Source organism: Caretta caretta, chromosome 14 (assembly GCF_965140235.1).
Source record: "Caretta caretta isolate rCarCar2 chromosome 14, rCarCar1.hap1, whole genome shotgun sequence".
In the NCBI taxonomy this organism is placed as follows: Eukaryota; Metazoa; Chordata; order Testudines; family Cheloniidae; genus Caretta; species Caretta caretta.
The window spans coordinates 48,843,366-48,863,365 of NC_134219.1; the positions used below are offsets into that span (position 1 = coordinate 48,843,366).

Here is a 20,000-nt window from a genome sequence, read left to right on the forward strand (position 1 = left end):
CGTGGCTTCCCTGCCCCCTTGGGTCAAACCTCGGAGCTGTGAGCCCCCCGGCCTCACACTGTGAGCGTCCTTCAGCGAGTCCTCCTGGGCTGGACACCTCCGAGAGATGTGTACCCCAAAGGGGGCGATGGCCCCCCCAGCATGTGCAGGGACTCAGGCAGCCTTATCAAAGCAGGCGGGTTTATTAGGTGACTAGCACACGGCATAGGAAGCCCTCAGGCCAGCACAGAGAACTGGGGTACAGCAGAGTTCCTTTGGGGGGTCTCCCAGCCCCAGCCAAGCTGTGTGGACCCCTTGGCTCCCGCTCTGGGCCTCTTTGTCCCCCTGTCCCCTCTTTGTCTCTAGTTCCCGGGTGAGCTCACCCCCCACCTGGCCCCTCCTCAGGCCGTGCTCTTGGCCAGGGGAATGGGGCGCAGCTCCCTTGCTGAGAGGCAGAAAGTCTATGCGGGCCATTGGGCCTCTGCAAAGAGTAAACAGCCATTTTCCTCCCACCTAGCAACAATGCAGCATAGAGGGGAAACTGAGGCACTCACAGTATTCATACAAAATATTACAGAAAATTCCCACTCCATCCCCCAGCTCACTAACAGCAGATCGGAGCTGGCACCCCTAGGAGGGTAATGGCCCTGCTTCCAATTCCTTGCCCCACACGGGGCTGCTGGCGGACTGCACCCCTCTAGATCCTGCTGTGTAGCCATGCCCAAAGCGGCATGTGTGTGGCCAGGAAATTGTCCATCTTCTCTCAGTGTGGCTCTGGGCTGCTGTTCTACCTGGTAACAGACTAGTCAATGCAGCCCCACCCCGCTCTAACCCACTAGCCCCCACTCTCCTCCCAGAGCTGGGATAGAACCCGGGAGTCCTGGCTCCCAGCCCCCTGCTCTAACTCACTAGACCCCCCTCCCTGAGCTGATAGAACCCAGGAGTCCTGACTAACTCTCCGCCCCCCCTCCCCAGCTCGAATCCACTTCCCCTCCCCAGCCAGGACTATTATTATTGCTATATTACCGCAGGGTCGAGGAGACGGTCGTGCCCAGGACCCCCTTGGGCTCGGTGCTGCCCAGACGCAGAACAAAAACACAGAACCTACCCCCAGAGCCCGGGTCCCTCACACCCAGCTCTGGAGGGGCCCTGCCCCCAGGAGCTCTAAGCCCAGCCCAGCCAGCGACCTGGAGCGGCCTCCCCCGGCGCCCCGCGGGCTGTAGTGTTGTCAGGGCTCCCGGTGGGTAGCTGGGCCTATGACCCATGGGGAGCCCGCTTGCTTCCCGGGCACCCCAGCTCAGCCTGGACACCCTGCCAGGACCCTCCTGGTTCCCATGCCCCACCCGCGCCCACCGCCTTGGTGTATGTAGCCGTGTTTGACCCCTACACCCAGGCCCTGGCTCCTACAGCCCCCGGTGGGGCCCACTGGGCAGTCCCTCCCTGAAGGGTTTATTGAGTGGCACAGGCCAGTGCCGGCTCCATGCGGCTCCTGGATCCCAGCGATCCCATGGTGCCCTGTCACAGATCCACAGGTCCCGTGCTCTGGGAGGACCCACAGTCCCTGGGAGGGCCCCTTCAGGGCGCCAGACCCACTTAGTGTCTCACTCTCTGACTAGGGCAAGTGATGTGACTTCACCACGAACCTCGGAGCCCTCAGCACCCTGCTTCATGCTGTGAGCTCCCTGGGTGGGATGTTTTGCTTATAAGAAGCACACGGGATCTTTTTCAGGGGAAAAGGCAATATGCCTCGTTTATTAGAGATACAACAATTAGCATATGCATTCAATCACACACACGCTGTCCTGCCAGTTACCGGTCCAGAGTCCGGATCAATCTAGTGGCCAGCTAGGTTGATTATGGGTAGGGAGGAGCCGGGTTCCATCGGTCATGACACGATGCTCCCGGAAAGTCTTGGCAGGACGAACCCAAAGTCTCATGGCAAGGCAGCCTGTTAGATAGTGATCTTCCTTCATTGGGACCAAGGAGTTCTGCACAGTCATGCTGTAATCAGTTGTTGTTTGACGAGTGCTTGTTTTCTTAAATTGTTTTTCTCATCCTTTATCTTGTCCTTTATCCACTTATCTTCTAACACACACATTCCTCATTCACACACAAAACAGGATTGATTTACACGGAGCATTTGAACAGGAACATCAAGTTGCAATGCAGGAGAAAACAATCATTCCATTCTGTTACTTCTTTCAAAATGCTAAACCTACAATGAAGTGGTGACCCGAAAGGTCTGTCACCGCCTTGAAATCAGCTTCAGACACAAGATTCTGGCCGATGCATCTCTACCAATGGCCCACTGGGCCATTCCTTCCTGCTTTCAGAAAGGGTGGCTGGCAGGATATGGTGAAATCCTACATCAACACATTTAATACATGCTACATTATTCTTCTTTATCCTTCATTCTAAATTATACAAAGTACAACCATAAAATCCTACTACTGCAAGGGCACTGAGAGAGACTTGTGCACCCAAAGGGAGCGCTGCCCTGCCATCTGGGTGTGCCCAGCGGGGGAACAAAGGGCTGAGGAGGGGCCAGGTTGTGTGTGGGGGGCGGGGGCTGGAAGCTGGGGCTCTCTCCTGAGCTGGGACGAAGGAGGAGTCAAAGGACTGTGGGCTTGGGGCTGACCAGGCTGCAGCTCTGCTCTCTGTGCTAACCAAGGGCTGTCTGCGCTATGGTGCGGCCAACTAACAGGCCCCACAGCTGGCGTCTGTCACACCCGGGTCCCTGGTCTCTGCAGAGAGAACCACCTTCCCTGCCGCCTAGTTAACCATGCAGCACGTAGGGCTAACGGTGGCAAACACAGCAGTTACCCAAAATGTTTCAGAAAATTCCCGTTCTGTGACAGCTCCCAAATGTCCAACGTGCCCTGAACATGACAGAGGAAGGAAAATCCCAACCCCACAGCCCGGGCCCCGATCCCTCAGCACGCCAAACCAGATCAGCCCTCGGGGCCCTCAGCTCTGGAGCTGGGCACGGATCCAGCCCCAAGGTCCATGTCCCCAGGAGAGGGGCCAATCCCCACTCCTGGGCCGGTGCCGCCCTCAGGCCCTGGACTCCCCTGGTCCAACGTCCTGGTAGCCCCTGGAAGGAGAGAGCAGAGGGGATGGGTTAGGGGGTGTAAAGACCCCACCCCCACCCCCGAGAGGGTGAGGACTCACCTGCGTCTGCTCCTCCACAGCACCACGGCCACGGCGGCTACGGCCAGAGCCCCCAGGGTGATGCCCACGGCCAGGCCGGGGCCCCAGCCCCTGCTGTGCCCTGTAAAACAGGGGGTGCCATGCTGGGAACGGGGACAGGAGTATGGGCCCTGGTCCCTCCACCTCTCCCGCAGTCCCCCCCCAGCCACCCGACCCACTGCCCTCAGCCCCCCTGACCTCAGCCTCCCCCGCAGTCCCCTCTGCTGCCCCCACACCTGACCCACTGGGAATGGACACAGGAATATGGACCCTGTTCCCTCAGCCTCCCCTGCAGTCCCACCTGCTCCCCCCACAGTCCCACCCCCTCAGCCTCCCTCTGCTCCAGTCCTTCTCCCCTCTGTCCGACCCCCTCCAGACCCCTGACTCTCTCCCCAACCACCCCAAGCCCTCCCCAGCCCTGCCCCTCCTGGCTCCACACAGATCTCTCCGCCCACCCCATTCGTGCTCCCCTCCGCCCTCACCCTGCTCCCTCCATCCCAGTCCTGTCCCGTCCCCCTCAGCTCCTCCATCCTGCTCCCCCTGGTCCATCCCCACAACCCTCACTCACCCCTCTGCCTCCCTCCATCCCAGTCCCGTTGCCTGGAACCACCCTGTCCCACTCAGGACGTGCAGGAAAAGCCCCCAGAGACCACGACCGCACCCCCCTGGAGACGTGCCCCTACCCCAGGGGATCAGCAGGCTCTGGCCCCCCAGGCTGCTGTGCTCCACCCGGCAGGCGTAGCTGTGCCCGTCGCCCGGCTCCACGGCCAGGGAGCTGCGCAGCTGGTAGGTCAGGTCCGCGTTGGGCAGGATCCCGCTGGAGCTCAGCCGCCCGCCCGGCCCCACCTCCTCCCCGTCCTGCAGCCAGGCCACGCGGATGGGCCGGGGGTAGAAACCGGTGACCCGGCAAACCAGCAGTAACGACGCGGGGGTCCCGGCTGGGGGAGGCGCTCGGGCAAACACCACGGCGACCGGCCGCTCTGAGACAGGGGGAGAGAGACGGGGCGGGGGAGAGGGGACGATTCAGTCTGAGCCTCAGGGACTCACTCGCCAAACCCAGCTCCATCCCCCGGGGTCAGGCGTTGGCCCCGCTGTCCTGGCCAGACCCTGCAGTTACCAGTGGTGAGGGAATCCCCCTTCACTTCCTGTCCTAAACGGCTGTGCAGTGCGGCTATGAAATGGCTACGGTGCTCCACCCCAGCTATAGCTGCATTTGTACACCAGGCCAGGGGTCCCTAGATAAACAGCCCCCAGAGGTGACTGCCTCTCAGTGAGCAGGGAGTGGTGACCAGCCTCACCTTGCCTCTCCAGAGACTCTTTCCCATACTGGGCAAAGGTATTGAGCCCATAGACACACATTGTTCTCTCAAGAAATGGGAACAGGGTGGACAGGCTCTTATCCTGGTTGACAAGATACTCGACGTAGATCCCCAGCTTGTCCCCCTGCCGAGTGACCCATTTGCCTGTGTCCATGTCGAAGCTGATGAAGTCCTCGCCGTCCACCGCAGCATCACAGACTCTCCTCAAGGTGCCGTTGGGGTGCAGCTCGCAGCTGAAGAAGACCTGGGTAACGAAGGGGTCTGGAACAGGAAGGGCAGGTGGGATGAGGACGGGCGTCTGGAGGTCACCGTCGGGGGGCAGAAATAGACAGATGGGGGGGGGCAGGGTTACGACATAATGTCAAGTGATATGAAGACGTTTGGCCACATGATGGCGGCAGGATGGTGGGGCGGCCCTGGCTGGAGTTCAGGGCACCTTGCAGTTTCTGTTTACAACTGATTTTTCAAAGTGCTCTAAGGTCCAGACAGATCGGGTTGAGAATCGCTGTGAGACATCAGGGCCTGAGGCATCTGGGGTCCCTTGGTCACGGGGTGGGGGAGATACAGACCCCCGCCCAAGTGACCTGCTTTTCAAATCTAGAGCTTTTTTGGAAGTTATTTGTGCTGCTCAGAGGAAAACTGTGGCCCTGAGCCTCGATAAACGTACATCCCTGGGCTCCCCGGAGCGGGGCTCCGCACCGGTAGCAAGGACAGGTTTGGCTTCCCAACGCAACGTTACGCAAGTCCCCGGGCCGTGGTTCTGCGTGTGGAGCGGTGGCGCACCTGGGCCCACAGAGAGGTCACCCCTCTGTGAGCGATTGTTTCCTCAGCAGCACCTCAGGGCGACCCCCGAGTCAGACACTCGCTCAGCGGGAGAGGCAGCAACCTCCGAGCCCCGGGAGGAGCTGTCCGCGCCCTGTCACCGAGAGGGTCCTGCGCCTGTGAGCTGTGAGGGCAGGCCGGCTCTCCCGCTGTCGTGAAACGCACCTAGCTCTGCCCCAGCAAGGTGCCGGGGGGACTTTGTGGTGCTCATTTGGGGGCAGGTGGTTAAGGGGTTCCTGAGAGAAAGTCTCCCCGGGGGACCTTAGTGCTCCAGCACAGACCCTGGGCTGAGCAGCTGAGCAGAGGGAGCTGGGTCTGTCCCATGCCCCGGGGCAGCGCGGGTTGTGGGGGGAGGCACTATCTTAGCTCTGCATTTCCTGCTCGTGGGCTGGGTGTTTCGTGGCTCGCAGAGGTGTCAGTTTTCAACGTTCAGGGAGGACAGGTGGCACCGTGAGCAGCCGACACGCTCCTTCCACAAAGGCCTTCGGTAGGACACGTGGCCACGAGCTGGGTCAGGGGCTGGGACACGGGGCCTTTCCCCTCTAGGGTGCGCAGGCTACAATCTGGCCCCAGAGCTGGGGGACTGGCTCGGTGGGGTGGAGAATGGGACACGGGGTGTTTCCCTTCTAGGGAATGTTGGCTTCAGTCAGCCTAAGGGCCAGGGACTGACTGTTTTGCCCTCCATCCACCCTGCCAGGATACACTCAGTCGCTGTGGTGAGTGTGTCAGTTCTCAGCTCTCTGGCGGGTAGTGGGAGGGACGCCCTCAGACCGCTCCATACTCACAGCCCTCTCTTTGATCCTTAACCACTTTGTTCACCAGACGGATGAAGTCTGACAGGTAGCGATGGAGCAGCAGCTCCAGGTCCTGCCACTGCTTCGGTTTCAGGCCCTGCTGGGCCCAGGGCTGCCGGAAGCGGATCTTGCAGGTGCTGCAGTCCATGGAGTGGGTCTCCAGGTCGCCCAGCAGGGCCATCCCCTCCATGTCCGCGGAGCTGGCGTTGTGGAAGACATTGATCTGGAGCAGCCGGAGGGTGAGAGGTGCTGAGGGGAGAGAAGGGGAGGCTGGGGGGAGGCATCAGGAAAGAAGTGGAGAACAAAGTGGATGGGGAGAGAGATTAATGAGTCTCCCAGGCTCCAGGATCTCCCTGCAGACCTCTAACCCGCCTCCCCCATCCTTCACCCACAGCAACGGACACTAGGCCAGCGTGGTGCTGCCCCACCCTGGTTTTAGTATTACACCATCCACATCCACCCCAGTAGGAAAAAAGGGCAGGGAGGGGGGTCCCCACTTACCAGCCCGGGCCCCCCATGCCCAGGGGAGGAGCAGCAGAGGGAGCAGCATCCTGGCAGGGGAAGCGGGACCCAGACTGTGGCAGGTGGCAGGGCAGCGGGACAAGGGGCCCAGAGTCGCCCACATGCTGTAGGTTCCTACCCAGGGCACACGCCTCTTTGCCAACTTCTCTCTTTGTCTGTCTCTGCTCAGCTCCGTCCCCGCAGCTGCCAGCCCCGAGCCAATCAGGGCAGAGGGAGTCGGGGAGCGGAGGCAGCGCGGGAGGGGGATCCCCGGCCGCAAGATCAGAACCAGGCCCTGTGCCCGGGTCAGTGCGTGTGTGTGACGCCCCCTCCATCTCCTCCAGCCTGGGGTACCACTGCTCCCAGCCCAGCCCCTAGCACCGCCCTGGGGCAATGGGGCCAGCCCTGTTTGCCCGGGCAGAGCCCCCTGCTGCCCCCTGCCCCGCTGCCTGCAGCACGGCCCCCCAGTACCGCCCTGGGGCAATGGGGCCAGCCCTGACTGCCAGGGGAGAGCCCCCTGCTGCCCCCCGCCCCGCTGCCTGCAGCACGGCCCCCCAGTACTGCCCTGGGGCAATGGGGAGAGTGCCCCACCTCCCGGTAGGGCCAGATTCACACACAGGCAAACTAGGCGGGTAACTAAGGCTCCAATCTGCAGCGGGACCGAAAGCGGTCAGCATCCTGCCCCTTCCTGTGGGGGGGGGCGCTGCCCACCCATCGCTGCCCACCCATCGCTGCAGCCTGGCCCCACGCCCCAACCGTGGCCCCGCGGGGGTGGGGGGGGCATTCGGAGGGGGTTTCCCCCCCACTCAATCCACAGAGGGGGCTGGGGCTGGCTGCCCCAGGGTGAACAAAGGAGATGGGGTGTGGGGGGTCACTCCCTGCCTGCCCCTCCCAATAGTCCCTCCCCACTTTCAGTAGCCCCGCCCTCCCTGGCCTCTTTCCTATTAGCCCCTCCCCTCTCTGCCCCTTCCACCAGCTCGCTAGCCACGCCCACTCTGGGGCCCCGCCTCCCCATTCCCCTCCCCATTCCCCTTCCCCTTGCTGGGCGGTGGACGGGCTGGGGTGTTATTGTAGGGTCGCAGGGGAGCGCTGGGCGGTGGACGGGCTGGGGTGTTATTGTAGGGTCGCAGGGGAGCGCTGGGCGGTGGACGGGCTGGGGTGTTATTGTAGGGTCACTGGGGAGCGCTGGGCCGTGGACGGGCTGGGGTGTTATTGTAGGGTCGCTGGGGAGCGCTGGGCCGTGGACGGGCTGGGGTGTTATTGTAGGGTCGCAGGGGAGCGCTGGGCGGTGGACGGGCTGGGGTGTTATTGTAGGGTCGCTGGGGAGCGCTGGGCGGTGGACCGGCTGGGGTGTTACTGTAGGGTCGCTGGGGAGCGCTGGGCCGTGGACGGGCTGGGGTGTTATTGTAGGGTCGCAGGGGAGCGCTGGGCGGTGGACGGGCTGGGGTGTTACTGTAGGGTCGCAGGGGAGCGCTGGGCGGTGGACAGGCTGGGGTGTTATTGTAGGGTCGCAGGGGAGCGCTGGGCCGTGGACGGGCTGGGGTGTTATTGTAGGGTCGCTGGGGAGCGCTGGGCCGTGGACGGGCTGGGGTGTTACTGTAGGGTCGCAGGGGAGCGCTGGGCCGTGGACGGGCTGGGGTGTTATTGTAGGGTCGCTGGGGAGCGCTGGGCGGTGGACGGGCTGGGGTGTTATTGTAGGGTCGCAGGGGAGCGCTGGGCCGTGGACAGGCTGGGGTGTTATTGTAGGGTCGCAGGGGAGCGCTGGGCGGTGGACGGGCTGGGGTGTTATTGTAGGGTCGCTGGGGAGCGCTGGGCGGTGGACGGGCTGGGATGTTATTGTAGGGTCGCTGGGGAGCGCTGGGCAGTGGACGGGCTGGGGTGTTATTGTAGGGTCGCAGGGGAGCGCTGGGCCGTGGACAGGCTGGGGTGTTATTGTAGGGTCGCAGGGGAGCGCTGGGCGGTGGACGGGCTGGGGTGTTATTGTAGGGTCGCTGGGGAGCGCTGGGCGGTGGACGGGCTGGGGTGTTACTGTAGGGTCGCAGGGGAGCGCTGGGCGGTGGACGGGCTGGGGTGTTATTGTAGGGTCGCAGGGGAGCGCTGGGCCGTGGACGGGCTTGGGTGTTATTGTAGGGTCGCTGGGGAGCGCTGGGCGGTGGACGGGCTGGGGTGTTATTGTAGGGTCGCTGGGGAGCGCTGGGCCGTGGACGGGCTGGGGTGTTATTGTAGGGTCGCAGGGGAGCGCTGGGCCGTGGACGGGCTGGGGTGTTATTGTAGGGGCGCTGGGGAGCGCTGGGCCGTGGACGGGCTGGGGTGTTACTGTAGGGTCGCAGGGGAGCGCTGGGCCGTGGACGGGCTGGGGTGTTATTGTAGGGTCGCTGGGGAGCGCTGGGCGGTGGACGGGCTGGGGTGTTACTGTAGGGTCGCAGGGGAGCGCTGGGCGGTGGACGGGCTGGGGTGTTATTGTAGGGTCGCAGGGGAGCGCTGGGCCGTGGACGGGCTTGGGTGTTATTGTAGGGTCGCAGGGGAGCGCTGGGCCGTGGACGGGCTGGGGTGTTATTGTAGGGTCGCAGGGGAGCGCTGGGCCGTGGACGGGCTGGGGTGTTACTGTAGGGTCGCTGGGGAGCGCTGGGCGGTGGACGGGCTGGGGTGTTACTGTAGGGTCGCAGGGGAGCGCTGGGCGGTGGACGGGCTGGGGTGTTACTGTAGGGTCGCAGGGGAGCGCTGGGCCGTGGACGGGCTGGGGTGTTATTGTAGGGTCGCAGGGGAGCGCTGGGCCGTGGACGGGCTGGGGTGTTATTGTAGGGTCGCAGGGGAGCGCTGGGCCGTGGACGGGCTGGGGTGTTATTGTAGGGTCGCAGGGGAGCGCTGGGCGGTGGACGGGCTGGGGTGTTATTGTAGGGTCGCTGGGGAGCGCTGGGCGGTGGACGGGCTGGGATGTTATTGTAGGGTCGCTGGGGAGCGCTGGGCGGTGGACGGGCTGGGGTGTTATTGTAGGGTCGCAGGGGAGCGCTGGGCCGTGGACAGGCTGGGGTGTTATTGTAGGGTCGCAGGGGAGCGCTGGGCGGTGGACGGGCTGGGGTGTTATTGTAGGGTCGCTGGGGAGCGCTGGGCGGTGGACAGGCTGGGATGTTATTGTAGGGTCGCTGGGGAGCGCTGGGCGGTGGACGGGCTGGGGTGTTATTGTAGGGTCGCTGGGGAGCGCTGGGCGGTGGACGGGCTGGGGTGTTATTGTAGGGTCGCAGGGGAGCGCTGGGCCGTGGACGGGCTGGGGTGTTATTGTAGGGTCGCTGGGGAGCGCTGGGCCGTGGACGGGCTGGGGTGTTATTGTAGGGTCGCAGGGGAGCGCTGGGCGGTGGACAGGCTGGGGTGTTACTGTAGGGTCGCTGGGGAGCGCTGGGCGGTGGACGGGCTGGGGTGTTATTGTAGGGTCGCTGGGGAGCGCTGGGCCGTGGACAGGCTGGGGTGTTATTGTAGGGTCGCAGGGGAGCGCTGGGCGGTGGACGGGCTGGGGTGTTATTGTAGGGTCGCAGGGGAGCGCTGGGCCGTGGACGGGCTGGGGTGTTATTGTAGGGTCGCTGGGGAGCGCTGGGCCGTGGACGGGCTGGGGTGTTATTGTAGGGTCGCAGGGGAGCGCTGGGCCGTGGACGGGCTGGGGTGTTATTGTAGGGTCGCTGGGGAGCGCTGGGCGGTGGACGGGCTGGGGTGTTATTGTAGGGTCGCAGGGGAGCACTGGGCGGTGGACGGGCTGGGGTGTTACTGTAGGGTCGCAGGGGAGCGCTGGGCCGTGGACGGGCTGGGGTGTTATTGTAGGGTCGCAGGGGAGCGCTGGGCCGTGGACGGGCTGGGGTGTTATTGTAGGGTCGCTGGGGAGCGCTGGGCCGTGGACGGGCTGGGGTGTTATTGTAGGATCGCTGGGGAGCGCTGGGCCGTGGACAGGCTGGGGTGTTACTGTAGGGTCGCTGGGGAGCGCTGGGCCGTGGACGGGCTGGGGTGTTACTGTAGGGTTGTTCGGGAGCACTGGGGCTGTGGCAGGCTGGGGTGTTATTGTAGGATTGCTGTTGATAAGCTGGTTTGTTATTGTAGGGTTGCTCCTCAGTGCTGGGCTGCCTCACGCTGGTCTCATGGTAACAGTGACATGCAATGACCATCCCCGGTTGGTTCTGGATGAAAATCGCTGCCTGGTGTTTGGGACCCTATGTGAGGTGCGGCTGTTCTGGGGGCGGGGGGACCTCGCTGTGCAGGGGTAGCCCCCGGCTTGGTTTTTCCCACTTGGCCCTGGAGCAGACGCTGCTTTTCCAGAGTGAATCTCCCCCAATTCATCCTCTGGGTTCCGGCTCTTGTCTCAACCCCATTGTTAGGGTCAGGGCAGGTCTGGGTTTTGGGCCCTGCCCCCCTCAGGGTCCCCTATTTCCTCCAGCCCAGAGTAAGTGAGCCGACGATTGACACACGCAGCGGAGGGTGCAATCCCCTGGGGTGACCCCCCCTTCATGACACCCCCACTGAGCCGTGTGACAGAGGGAAGAAGGCCCGGCAGTCGCAGCTGCAGACAGACCCCGCACGTCCTGCCGGAGGAGGCCACGTGCCGTCCCTGTATCTCCACTGTGGAGCAGGCACCGCGGGTCCCTGCACGGCGAGACAGCAGGAGAGACTGGGGAGCGGCCCCCCAGGCCCCGGTGAGCGCAGCGAGGTGCGTGCCATGGGTTCACACCGTTTTGCGGTGGTGCTCCGCAGTGCTGCTGCTGGGGTTTGTCTGCTTCTGCAGCAGGGGGCTTTGTTATTTTGTCTTGTGTGTTTGAGGGTCGACATCTGAGCTCTGGGGCAGCACAGAAATGACCTTCCTGGGACACACCAGCGTGTTCGGTCCCTGGGCCATTACGAGCGACAAGAAGACGACACAGGCTGGTTTATTTCAGCGAGGTCACTTGTTAGCACCAGGGCTGTGCACATTCTGGCTTCTCACCATTTCCTCATGTGGTTTCAGGTTTGCGCTGACAGTTAACCCACCAGCCAAGCAGGCAAACGCCATTAGCCCTTGTTCCAGAGAGAAGGAAACGGGGAGGTGACGTGACCTGTCCGAGGTCACAGTGAGGCTGCAGCAGAGCTGGACAGAACCCAGGTGTCCTGATGTAGCTAAACACCGTCCCGGCCAGCCCCTGCAGTGAAGGCTCTGACGGCTTTTCTTCGCATGCCCCTGCTGTACAAAGGGAACCCTTCTGCCAGGTGGAGTCGGCAGCCACCAGACCAGGTTCCACATCTAGGGACTCCTTGTGACGATGTGACTCAGCAGGGAGGGGGGAGTGTTGACCTGGGAATGTGCCCTGGGGATGGGAGACCTGAGAACCTGTCACCTGAGCCGGGAGGGGGAGGGGGAGGTGACACCTCTGCCCAGGAATGTGAACAGAGGCTGCAGCAGGGAACCTGCTGGGTGGGTATAGTTTTCAGTTTGGGGCTGGGGAGAGGAACACAGGGAACCCCAGGGCTGGGGTCTAAGCTCCCTGCTCCCCCAGAAGGACGTGATTGAGGGGTCCTGGTTGTACCCACAAGCTCTGTTTTGGACTGTGTTCCTGTTGTCCAATAAACCTTCTGTTTTACTGGCTGGCTGAGAGTCTCAGTGGATCCCAGGAAGAGGGGTGCAGGGCCTGGACTCCCCCATGCTCCGTGACAACTGGTGGCAGCGGTGGGATCCACTGCACCCCGTGAACGGCGCTTCCTGCAGTAAGTGACTGGGTGTCACGGAGTGTGGGGGAGTCCAGGCCCTGCACCCCTCTTCCTGGGATCCACTGAGACTCTCAGCCAGCCAGTAAAACAGAAGGTTTATTGGACAACAGGAACACAGTCCACAACAGAGCTTGTGGGTACAACCAGGACCCCTCAATCACATCCTTCTGGGGGAGCAGGGAGCTTAGACCCCAGCCCTGGGGTTCCCTGTGTTCCTCCCCCCAGCCTCCAAACTGCCAACTAAACTCACCCCGCAGGTTCCCTGCTGCAGCCTCTGTTCACATTCCTGGGCAGAGGTGTCACCTCCCCCTCCCCCTCCTGGCTCAGGTGACAGGCTCTCAGGTCTCCCATCCCCAGGGCACATTCCCAGGTCAACACTCCCCCCTCCCTGCTGAGTCACATCGTCACATCTCTCCCCCCTTCGAGACTGAACTGAGCGGGGTCACTGTGACCAGTGACCTGGGGAAGTTCGGGGCCCCCTCTCCGGGACAGCGCATCCGCTATCAGGTTGGCACTTCCCTTCACGTGGACCACGTCCATGTCGTAATCCTGCAGGAGCAGGCTCCATCTCAGGAGCTTGGCGTTGGCTCCTTTCATCTGGTGCAGCCAGGTCAGGGGCGAGTGGTCGGTGTACACGGTGAAGTGCCGCCCGAAGAGATAGGGCTCTAGTTTCTTGAGGGCCCACACCATGGCCAGGCACTCCTTCTCGATGGCCGCGTAGTGTTGCTCCCGGGGTAGCAACTTCTTGCTCAGGTACACGATGGGGTGTCTCTCCCCCTTTTCATCCTCCTGCATTAACACCGCCCCCAGTCCCGTGTCGGAGGCGTCGGTGAACACCACAAAGGCCTTGTCAAAGTCCGGGTTCGCCAGAACTGGGCCACTGACCAGAGCCTCCTTCAGCGCCCGGAAAGCCTCCTGGCACTGCTCGGTCCAGACCACCTTGTCTGGCTTCCCCTTCTTGCATAGCTCAGTGATGGGGGTGGCTATGGCGCTAAAGTGAGGCACAAATCTTCGGTAGTATCCTGCCATCCCAATAAAGGCTTGGACCTGCTTTTTGGTGTAGGGAGCGGGCCAGTCTCTGATCACCTCCACCTTGGCTGGTTCCGGCTTTAGGCGGCCGCTCCCCACCCGATGGCCCAGGTAAGACACTTCCGCCATCCCCACCTTGCACTTCTCCGCTTTTACAGTCAGCCCAGCCCCCTGGAGTCGGTCCAGCACTTGTCTAACCTGGGACACGTGGTCCTCCCAGGTCTGGCTAAAGACACAGATGTCATCAATATACGCCACGGCAAAACTCTCCATCCCCCTCAGGAGCTGGTCCACCAGGCGCTGGAAGGTGGCCGGCGCTCCCTTGAGGCCGAAAGGCAGGGTCAGGAACTCATAGAGCCCCAGAGGGGTGATAAAGGCCGATTTCAGCCGGGCCTCTGCATCCAGCGGCACTTGCCAGTAGCCCTTTGTAAGGTCCATGGTGGTGAGGTACCGAGCTCCTCCCAGCTTGTCTAGGAGCTCGTCCGGCCTGGGCATGGGGTAGGCATCCGATACAGTGATGGCATTGAGCTTCCGATAGTCCACACAGAACCGGACCGACCCGTCCTTTTTGGGGACCAGCACCACCGGCGAGGCCCAAGGGCTGGCAGATGGCTGGATCACCCCCAAAGCCAGCATGTCCCGGACCTCTCTTTCCAGGTCCTGAGCAGTTTTCCCTGTGACTCGGAAGGGGGAGCATCTTATCGGCGGGTGCGACCCTGTCTGCACCCGGTGGACAGTCAGATTAGTGCGTCCAGGCTGGTTGGAAAATAGCTGTCGGTACGGATGCAGCACCTCCCTGACCTCAGCTTGCTGGGCAGGGGTTAGCTGATCCGAGAGGGGAATTGTTTCCAGGGGGGAACCAGCTCTGGTCCCAGGGAATAGATCTACTAAAGGGTCATCTCCCTGCTCTTCCCACTGTCCACACACGGCCAACACCACATTCCCCCTGGCATAATATGGCTTCATCATATTCACATGGTACACCCGGCGGTGGTGCGCCCGGTTCGACAGCTCCACCACATAGTTTACCTCATTGAGCTGCTTGACGACCTTGAAAGGGCCCTCCCAGGCGGCCTGTAGTTTGTTCTTTCTCACTGGGATGAGAACCATCACCGGATCCCCGGTGGCGTAGGCACGGGCCCTTGCCGTGCGGTCATACCAGACCTTCTGCTTCTTCTGGGCTCTGGCCAGATTCTCCCTGGCCAGGCCCGTGAGTTCAGCAAGTCTCTCTCGGAAGATCAGGACATACTCCACCACTGACTCTCCATCGGGAGTGGCCTTCCCCTCCCACTCGTCTCTCATCAGGTCCAGGGGGCCCCTCACCCTCCTTCCATATAACAGTTCGAAAGGCGAAAATCCGGTAGACTCCTGTGGCACCTCCCTGTACGCGAACAGCAGGTGAGGTAAGTACTTGTCCCAATCCTGCGGGTGCTGGTTCATAAAGGTTTTCAGCATCATCTTTAGCGTCCCGTTAAACCTCTCCACCAGCCCGTTGGACTGGGGGTGATAAGCTGAGGCCCAGTCGTGCCGGACCCCACATTTCTCCCACAAGCACCGGAGCAGGGCCGACATGAAGTTGGAGCCTTGGTCTGTCAAGACTTCCTTGGGGAACCCCACTCGGCTGAAAATGGTCAGGAGCGCATCGGCCACGGTGTCTGCTTCAATGGAAGCTAAGGGCACTGCCTCGGGGTAGCGGGTGGCAAAATCTACCACCACCAGAATGTATTTCTTCCCCGACCGGGTCGTCCTGCTGAGAGGCCCCACGATGTCCATGGCCACCTTCTGGAAAGGCTCCTCTATGATGGGCAAAGGTCTCAAAGCCGCTTTCCCCTTGTCCCGGGCCTTCCCCACCCTCTGACAGGGGTCACAGGATCGGCAATACTGCCGGACCGTGGTAAAGACCCCGGGCCAGTAAAAGTTCTGTAGCAACCTCTGCCGGGTGCGCCGGATTCCCTGGTGCCCTGCGAGGGGGATGTCATGGGCCAGGTACAGGAGCCTGCGGCGATACTTCTGGGGGACCACCAGCTGCCTCCTGATCCCACAGGACTCCACTTCCCTTGTGGGAGCCCATTCTCGGTATAGGAACCCCTTCTCCCACAGGAACCTCTCCTGGCAGCCTCTCCTCATGGTCCGTACCACCCTGAGGTCGGCCAGGTCCCTGAGCTTCCGCAAGGAGGGATCTTTCCTCAACTCGGCCTGGAACTCAGCAGCTGGGGAAGGGATGGGGACCGGTTCCCCCTCAGTGGCCAGGTCTGAGGCCTCAGCCTCTCTGAGCCGTGCCCCTCGGCCCTCCCTTCCCACCAGGGTAGGGTCCTGCGCCTCCGGTGCGGTACCCTCCCCGAGGTCAGGGAGCAGTGGCCCTCGCCGGCTCTGGCTACGGGTCACAACCAGGGCGGTCTGGGGCTTGCTTGGCCAGTCCTCTAGGTCCCCCCCCATCAAAACTTCAGTGGGCAAATGGTGGTGTACCCCCACATCCTTGTGGCCCTCCTTGGCCCCCCATTTCAGGTGTACCCTTGCCACGGGCACCTTAAATGGGGTCCCACCCACCCCTGTCAGGGTCAGGTAGGTGTTGGGCACCACCCGATCTGGGGCCACCACCTCGGGCCGGGCCAGCGTCACCTCCGCACCCGTATCCCAGTATCCATTGACCTTCCTCCCATCCACCTCCAGGGGAACAAGGCACTCTCTCCGGAGGGACAGCCCCGCGCCCACCCTGTAAACTGAGCGCCCTGAGTCCAGAGCCTCCAGCCCTCTGGTGGAGCTGGCCTGGGGTACTCTTCCCTCCGGGGCAGGTGGTAAACTGGCAGCCCCCCTTGCCTGAGTCGTCTGCCCCTCGTCCAGCTGGGTCCCTACCCAGTTAACCCTGGGTAGGTTGGGTCTGCTCAGTTTGTCCCTGAGCCCAGGGCACTGGGACCGTACGTGGCCTCTCTGGCCACAGTGATAGCAGCTCAGGTCACGTTGGTCCCCTCGAGCGGGTCGGAGGGGCCCGACGCCAGGCGTTCCCCTTGGGAGGGGGTTCTCCCTATTTCCCCGCTGGGAGGCCCCCTGGTGACTCTCTCTCTGCATCGGGGGGGGCCTGTTCTTTTGGGACTCCTCCCGGCTACCCCCTGACCGACTGTTCACAAACTCGTCGGCCAGCTGCCCTGCGTGCTGGGGGTTCTCGAGCTTTTTGTCCACCAACCACAGCCTCAGGTCGGAAGGGCACTGTTCATACAGCTGCTCCAGTACAATTAGGTCAAGCAGGTCCTCTTTAGCTCGGGCCCCCGCTGTCCACTTGCGGGCATACCCCTGCATCCGGTTGGCCAGTTGTAGGTAGGTGACCTCAGGCGTTTTACGCTGACTCCGGAACCTTCTCCGGTACATCTCGGGGGTCAGCCCAAACTCACGGAGCAGGGCCTGTTTGAACAGTTCATAGTCCCCTGCCTCCGGCCCTGTCATCCGGCTGTACACCTCCACGGCTTTGGGGTCCAGTAAGGGGGTGAGAAACTGGAGCCTGTCTGCAGGGTCAACCCTGTGCAGCTCACAGGCATTCTCAAAGGCCGTCAGGAAGCTATCTATGTCCTCCCCCTCCTTACGCTGGGCCAGGAAGCACTTATCAAAGTTCCTTGCAGTCTTGGGTCCCCCCTCACTCACCACAGCCGGGGCCCCACTGCTCTTCAGCCTGGCCAGCTCCAGTTCGTGCTGTCTTTGTTTCTCCTTCTCCTGGCGCTCCCTCTCCTTCTCCTGACGCTCCCTCTCCTTCTCCTGACGCTCCCTCTCCTTCTCCTGACGCTCATGTTGACGTTGTTTCTCCTTCTCCTCCTGCTCATGTTGACGTTGTTTCTCCTTCTCCTCCTGCTCATGTTGACGTTGTTTTTCATGATCCTCCAGCTCCCTCATTTTCATCTCCCTCTCCCATTCCAGCCGCCTCCGCTCCAGGGATGGGGAGCTCCGCCGGGAGGATCCCCTGCTGGGTGCTGGGGTCAGGGTGCCCTCGGTATTCGCTGGGCTTCCCCCAACCCCTCCCCCAGACATAGGTAGGAAGGGTCTCGGGATGTCCTCGGCAGCAGTCTGACCCCTCCCAGCCCGGTCAGGCCCCAGGGCCCACGCTGCGTCTGCCGGGCGGCTCCCCTCAGGGATAGGGATCGGGTCATCCAAGCGATCCCTCTCCTCCAACTGGGCAATCAGTTGTTCCTTGGTGGACCTCCCGATGCGCAGCCCCCTCTGCCTGCACAGCTCCACCAGGTCACTCTTAAGGCGTTTAGCGTACATCTCCCTGCTGGCCACTCGCAGGCCGGGCAGCTTCCCACGGTTTCCAGGAAAAGCCCTTAGTGTGCCAGTCCTTCTTGAGGTCACCACCTCTTTGCCAGGGTCGAGCTGCAGACTCCTCCGCCCCTGGGACTGCTCGCTGCAATCCCCCGGGGGACCCTGTTACTGCAAAAGTCTTTCTCTCTGGTCACACATTCCCAGGGGTTAACCGCCCCCCGAAACCGTCTCTGAATCTTCAGCACGCCTGGTCCCCGTCAATTCCCCTTCGTTTTACTGTTCCCCAGTCACTTACTGCAGGAAGCGCCGTTCACGGGGTGCAGTAGATCCCACCGCTGCCACCAGTTGTCACGGAGTGTGGGGGAGTCCAGGCCCTGCACCCCTCTTCCTGGGATCCACTGAGACTCTCAGCCAGCCAGTAAAACAGAAGGTTTATTGGACAACAGGAACACAGTCCACAACAGAGCTTGTGGGTACAACCAGGACCCCTCAATCACATCCTTCTGGGGGAGCAGGGAGCTTAGACCCCAGCCCTGGGGTTCCCTGTGTTCCTCCCCCCAGCCTCCAAACTGCCAACTAAACTCACCCCGCAGGTTCCCTGCTGCAGCCTCTGTTCACATTCCTGGGCAGAGGTGTCACCTCCCCCTCCCCCTCCTGGCTCAGGTGACAGGCTCTCAGGTCTCCCATCCCCAGGGCACATTCCCAGGTCAACACTCCCCCCTCCCTGCTGAGTCACATCGTCACACTGGGGAGCAGTAAAACGAAGGGGAATTGACGGGGACCAGGCGTGCTGAAGATTCAGAGAGAGACGGTTTCGGGGGGCAGTTAACCCCTGGGAATGTGTGACCAGAGAGAAAGACTTTTGCAGTAACAGGGTCCCCCGGGGGATTGCAGCGAGCGGTCCCAGGGGCGGAGGAATCTGCAGCTCGACCCTGGCAAAGAGTCGGTGACCTCAAGAAGGACTGGCACACGAGGGGCTTTTCCTGGAAACCGTGGGAAGCTGCCCGGCCTGCGAGTGGCCAGCAGGGAGATGTACGCTAAACGCCTTAAGAGCGACCTGGTGGAGCTGTGCAGGCAGAGGGGGCTGCGCATTGGGAGGTTCACCAAGGAACAGCTGATTGCCCAGCTGGAGGAGAGGGATCGCTTGGATGACCCGATCCCTGTCCCTGAGGGAAGCTGCCCGGGGGACGCAGCGTGGGCCCTGGGGCCTGACCGGGCTGGGAGGGGTCAGACTGCTGCTGAGGACATCCCGAGACCCTTCCTACCTATGTCCGGGGGAGGGGTTGAGGGAAGCCCAGCGAATACCGAGGGCACCCTGACCCCGGCACCCAGCAGGGGATCCTCCCGGCGGAGCTCCCCATCCCTGGAGCGGATGCAGCTGGAATGGGAGAGGGAGATGAAAATGAGGGAGCTGGAGGATCATGAAAAACAACGTCAACATGAGGAGAAACAACGTCAACATGAGCAGGAGGAGAAGGAGAAACAACGTCAACATGAGCAGGAGGAGAAGGAGAGGGAGCGTCAGGAGAAGGAGAAACAGAGGCAGCATGAGCTGGAGCTGGCCAGGCTGAGGAGCAGTGGGGCGCCGGCTGCGGTGAGTGAGGGGGGACCCAAGACTGCAAGGAACTTTGATAAGTGCTTCCTGGCCCAGCAGAAGGAGGGGGAGGACATAGATAGCTTCCTGACGGCCTTTGAGAATGCCTGTGAGCTGCACAGGGTTGACCCTGCAGACAGGCTCCAGTTTCTCACCCCCTTACTGGACCCCAAAGCCGTGGAGGTGTACAGCCGAATGACAGGGGCGGAGGCAGGGGACTATGAACTGTTCAAACAGGCCCTGCTCCGTGAGTTTGGGCTGACCCCCGAGATGTACCGGAGAAGGTTCCAGAGTCAGCGTAAAACGCCTGAGGTCACCTACCTACAACTGGTCAACCGGATGCAGGGATATGCCCGCAAGTGGACAGCTGGGGCCCAAGCTAAAGAGGACCTGCTTGACCTAATCGTACTGGAGCAACTGTATGATCAGTGCCCTTCCGACCTGAGGCTGTGGCTGGTGGACAAAAAGCTCGAGAACCCCCAGCACGCAGGGCAGCTGGCCGACGAGTTTGTGAACAGTCGGTCAGGGGGTAGCCGGGAGGAGTCCCAAAAGAACAGGCCCCCCCGATGCAGAGAGAGAGTCACCAGGGGGCCTCCCAGCGGGGAAATAGGGAGAACCCCCTCCCAAGGGGAACGCCTGGCGTCGGGCCCCTCCGACCCGCTCGAGGGGACCAACGTGACCTGAGCTGCTATCACTGTGGCCAGAGAGGCCACGTACGGTCCCAGTGCCCCGGGCTCAGGGACAAACTGAGCAGACCCAACCTACCCAGGGTTAACTGGGTAGGGACCCAGCTGGACGAGGGGCAGACGA

The 20,000-nt window shown here is 62.2% G+C and overlaps 2 protein-coding genes and 1 long non-coding RNA gene across 4 annotated transcripts in view; 2 read left to right on the forward strand and 1 right to left on the reverse strand.

Annotated features, from left to right (window-relative positions):
* Nucleotides 1-20,000, forward strand: part of LOC125621391 (uncharacterized) — a 71,133-nt gene that overhangs the window by 29,341 nt on the left and 21,792 nt on the right. The gene's annotated exons all lie outside the window — the stretch shown is intronic.
* LOC125621131 (antigen-presenting glycoprotein CD1d) lies at nucleotides 1,701-6,801 on the reverse strand. The gene is made up of 6 exons (XM_048817642.2): nucleotides 6,605-6,801; nucleotides 6,095-6,373; nucleotides 4,467-4,748; nucleotides 3,852-4,148; nucleotides 3,151-3,250; nucleotides 1,701-3,073 (listed from the first exon to the last, which is right to left on the reverse strand). The coding sequence occupies exons 1-6, from the start codon at nucleotides 6,726-6,728 to the stop codon at nucleotides 3,034-3,036; spliced, it is 1,122 nt and encodes a 373-aa protein (XP_048673599.2). The 5' UTR covers nucleotides 6,729-6,801; the 3' UTR covers nucleotides 1,701-3,033.
* LOC142069167 (uncharacterized) lies at nucleotides 5,366-12,326 on the forward strand. 2 transcript variants are annotated; one of them, XR_012665009.1, is made up of 5 exons: nucleotides 5,366-5,796; nucleotides 6,132-6,342; nucleotides 6,795-6,909; nucleotides 10,688-11,291; nucleotides 11,586-12,326. It is a non-coding gene; the product is annotated as an uncharacterized LOC142069167 (long non-coding RNA). The 2 variants fall into 2 exon arrangements; XR_012665010.1 differs by lacking the exon at nucleotides 5,366-5,796 and adding an exon at nucleotides 5,805-6,025.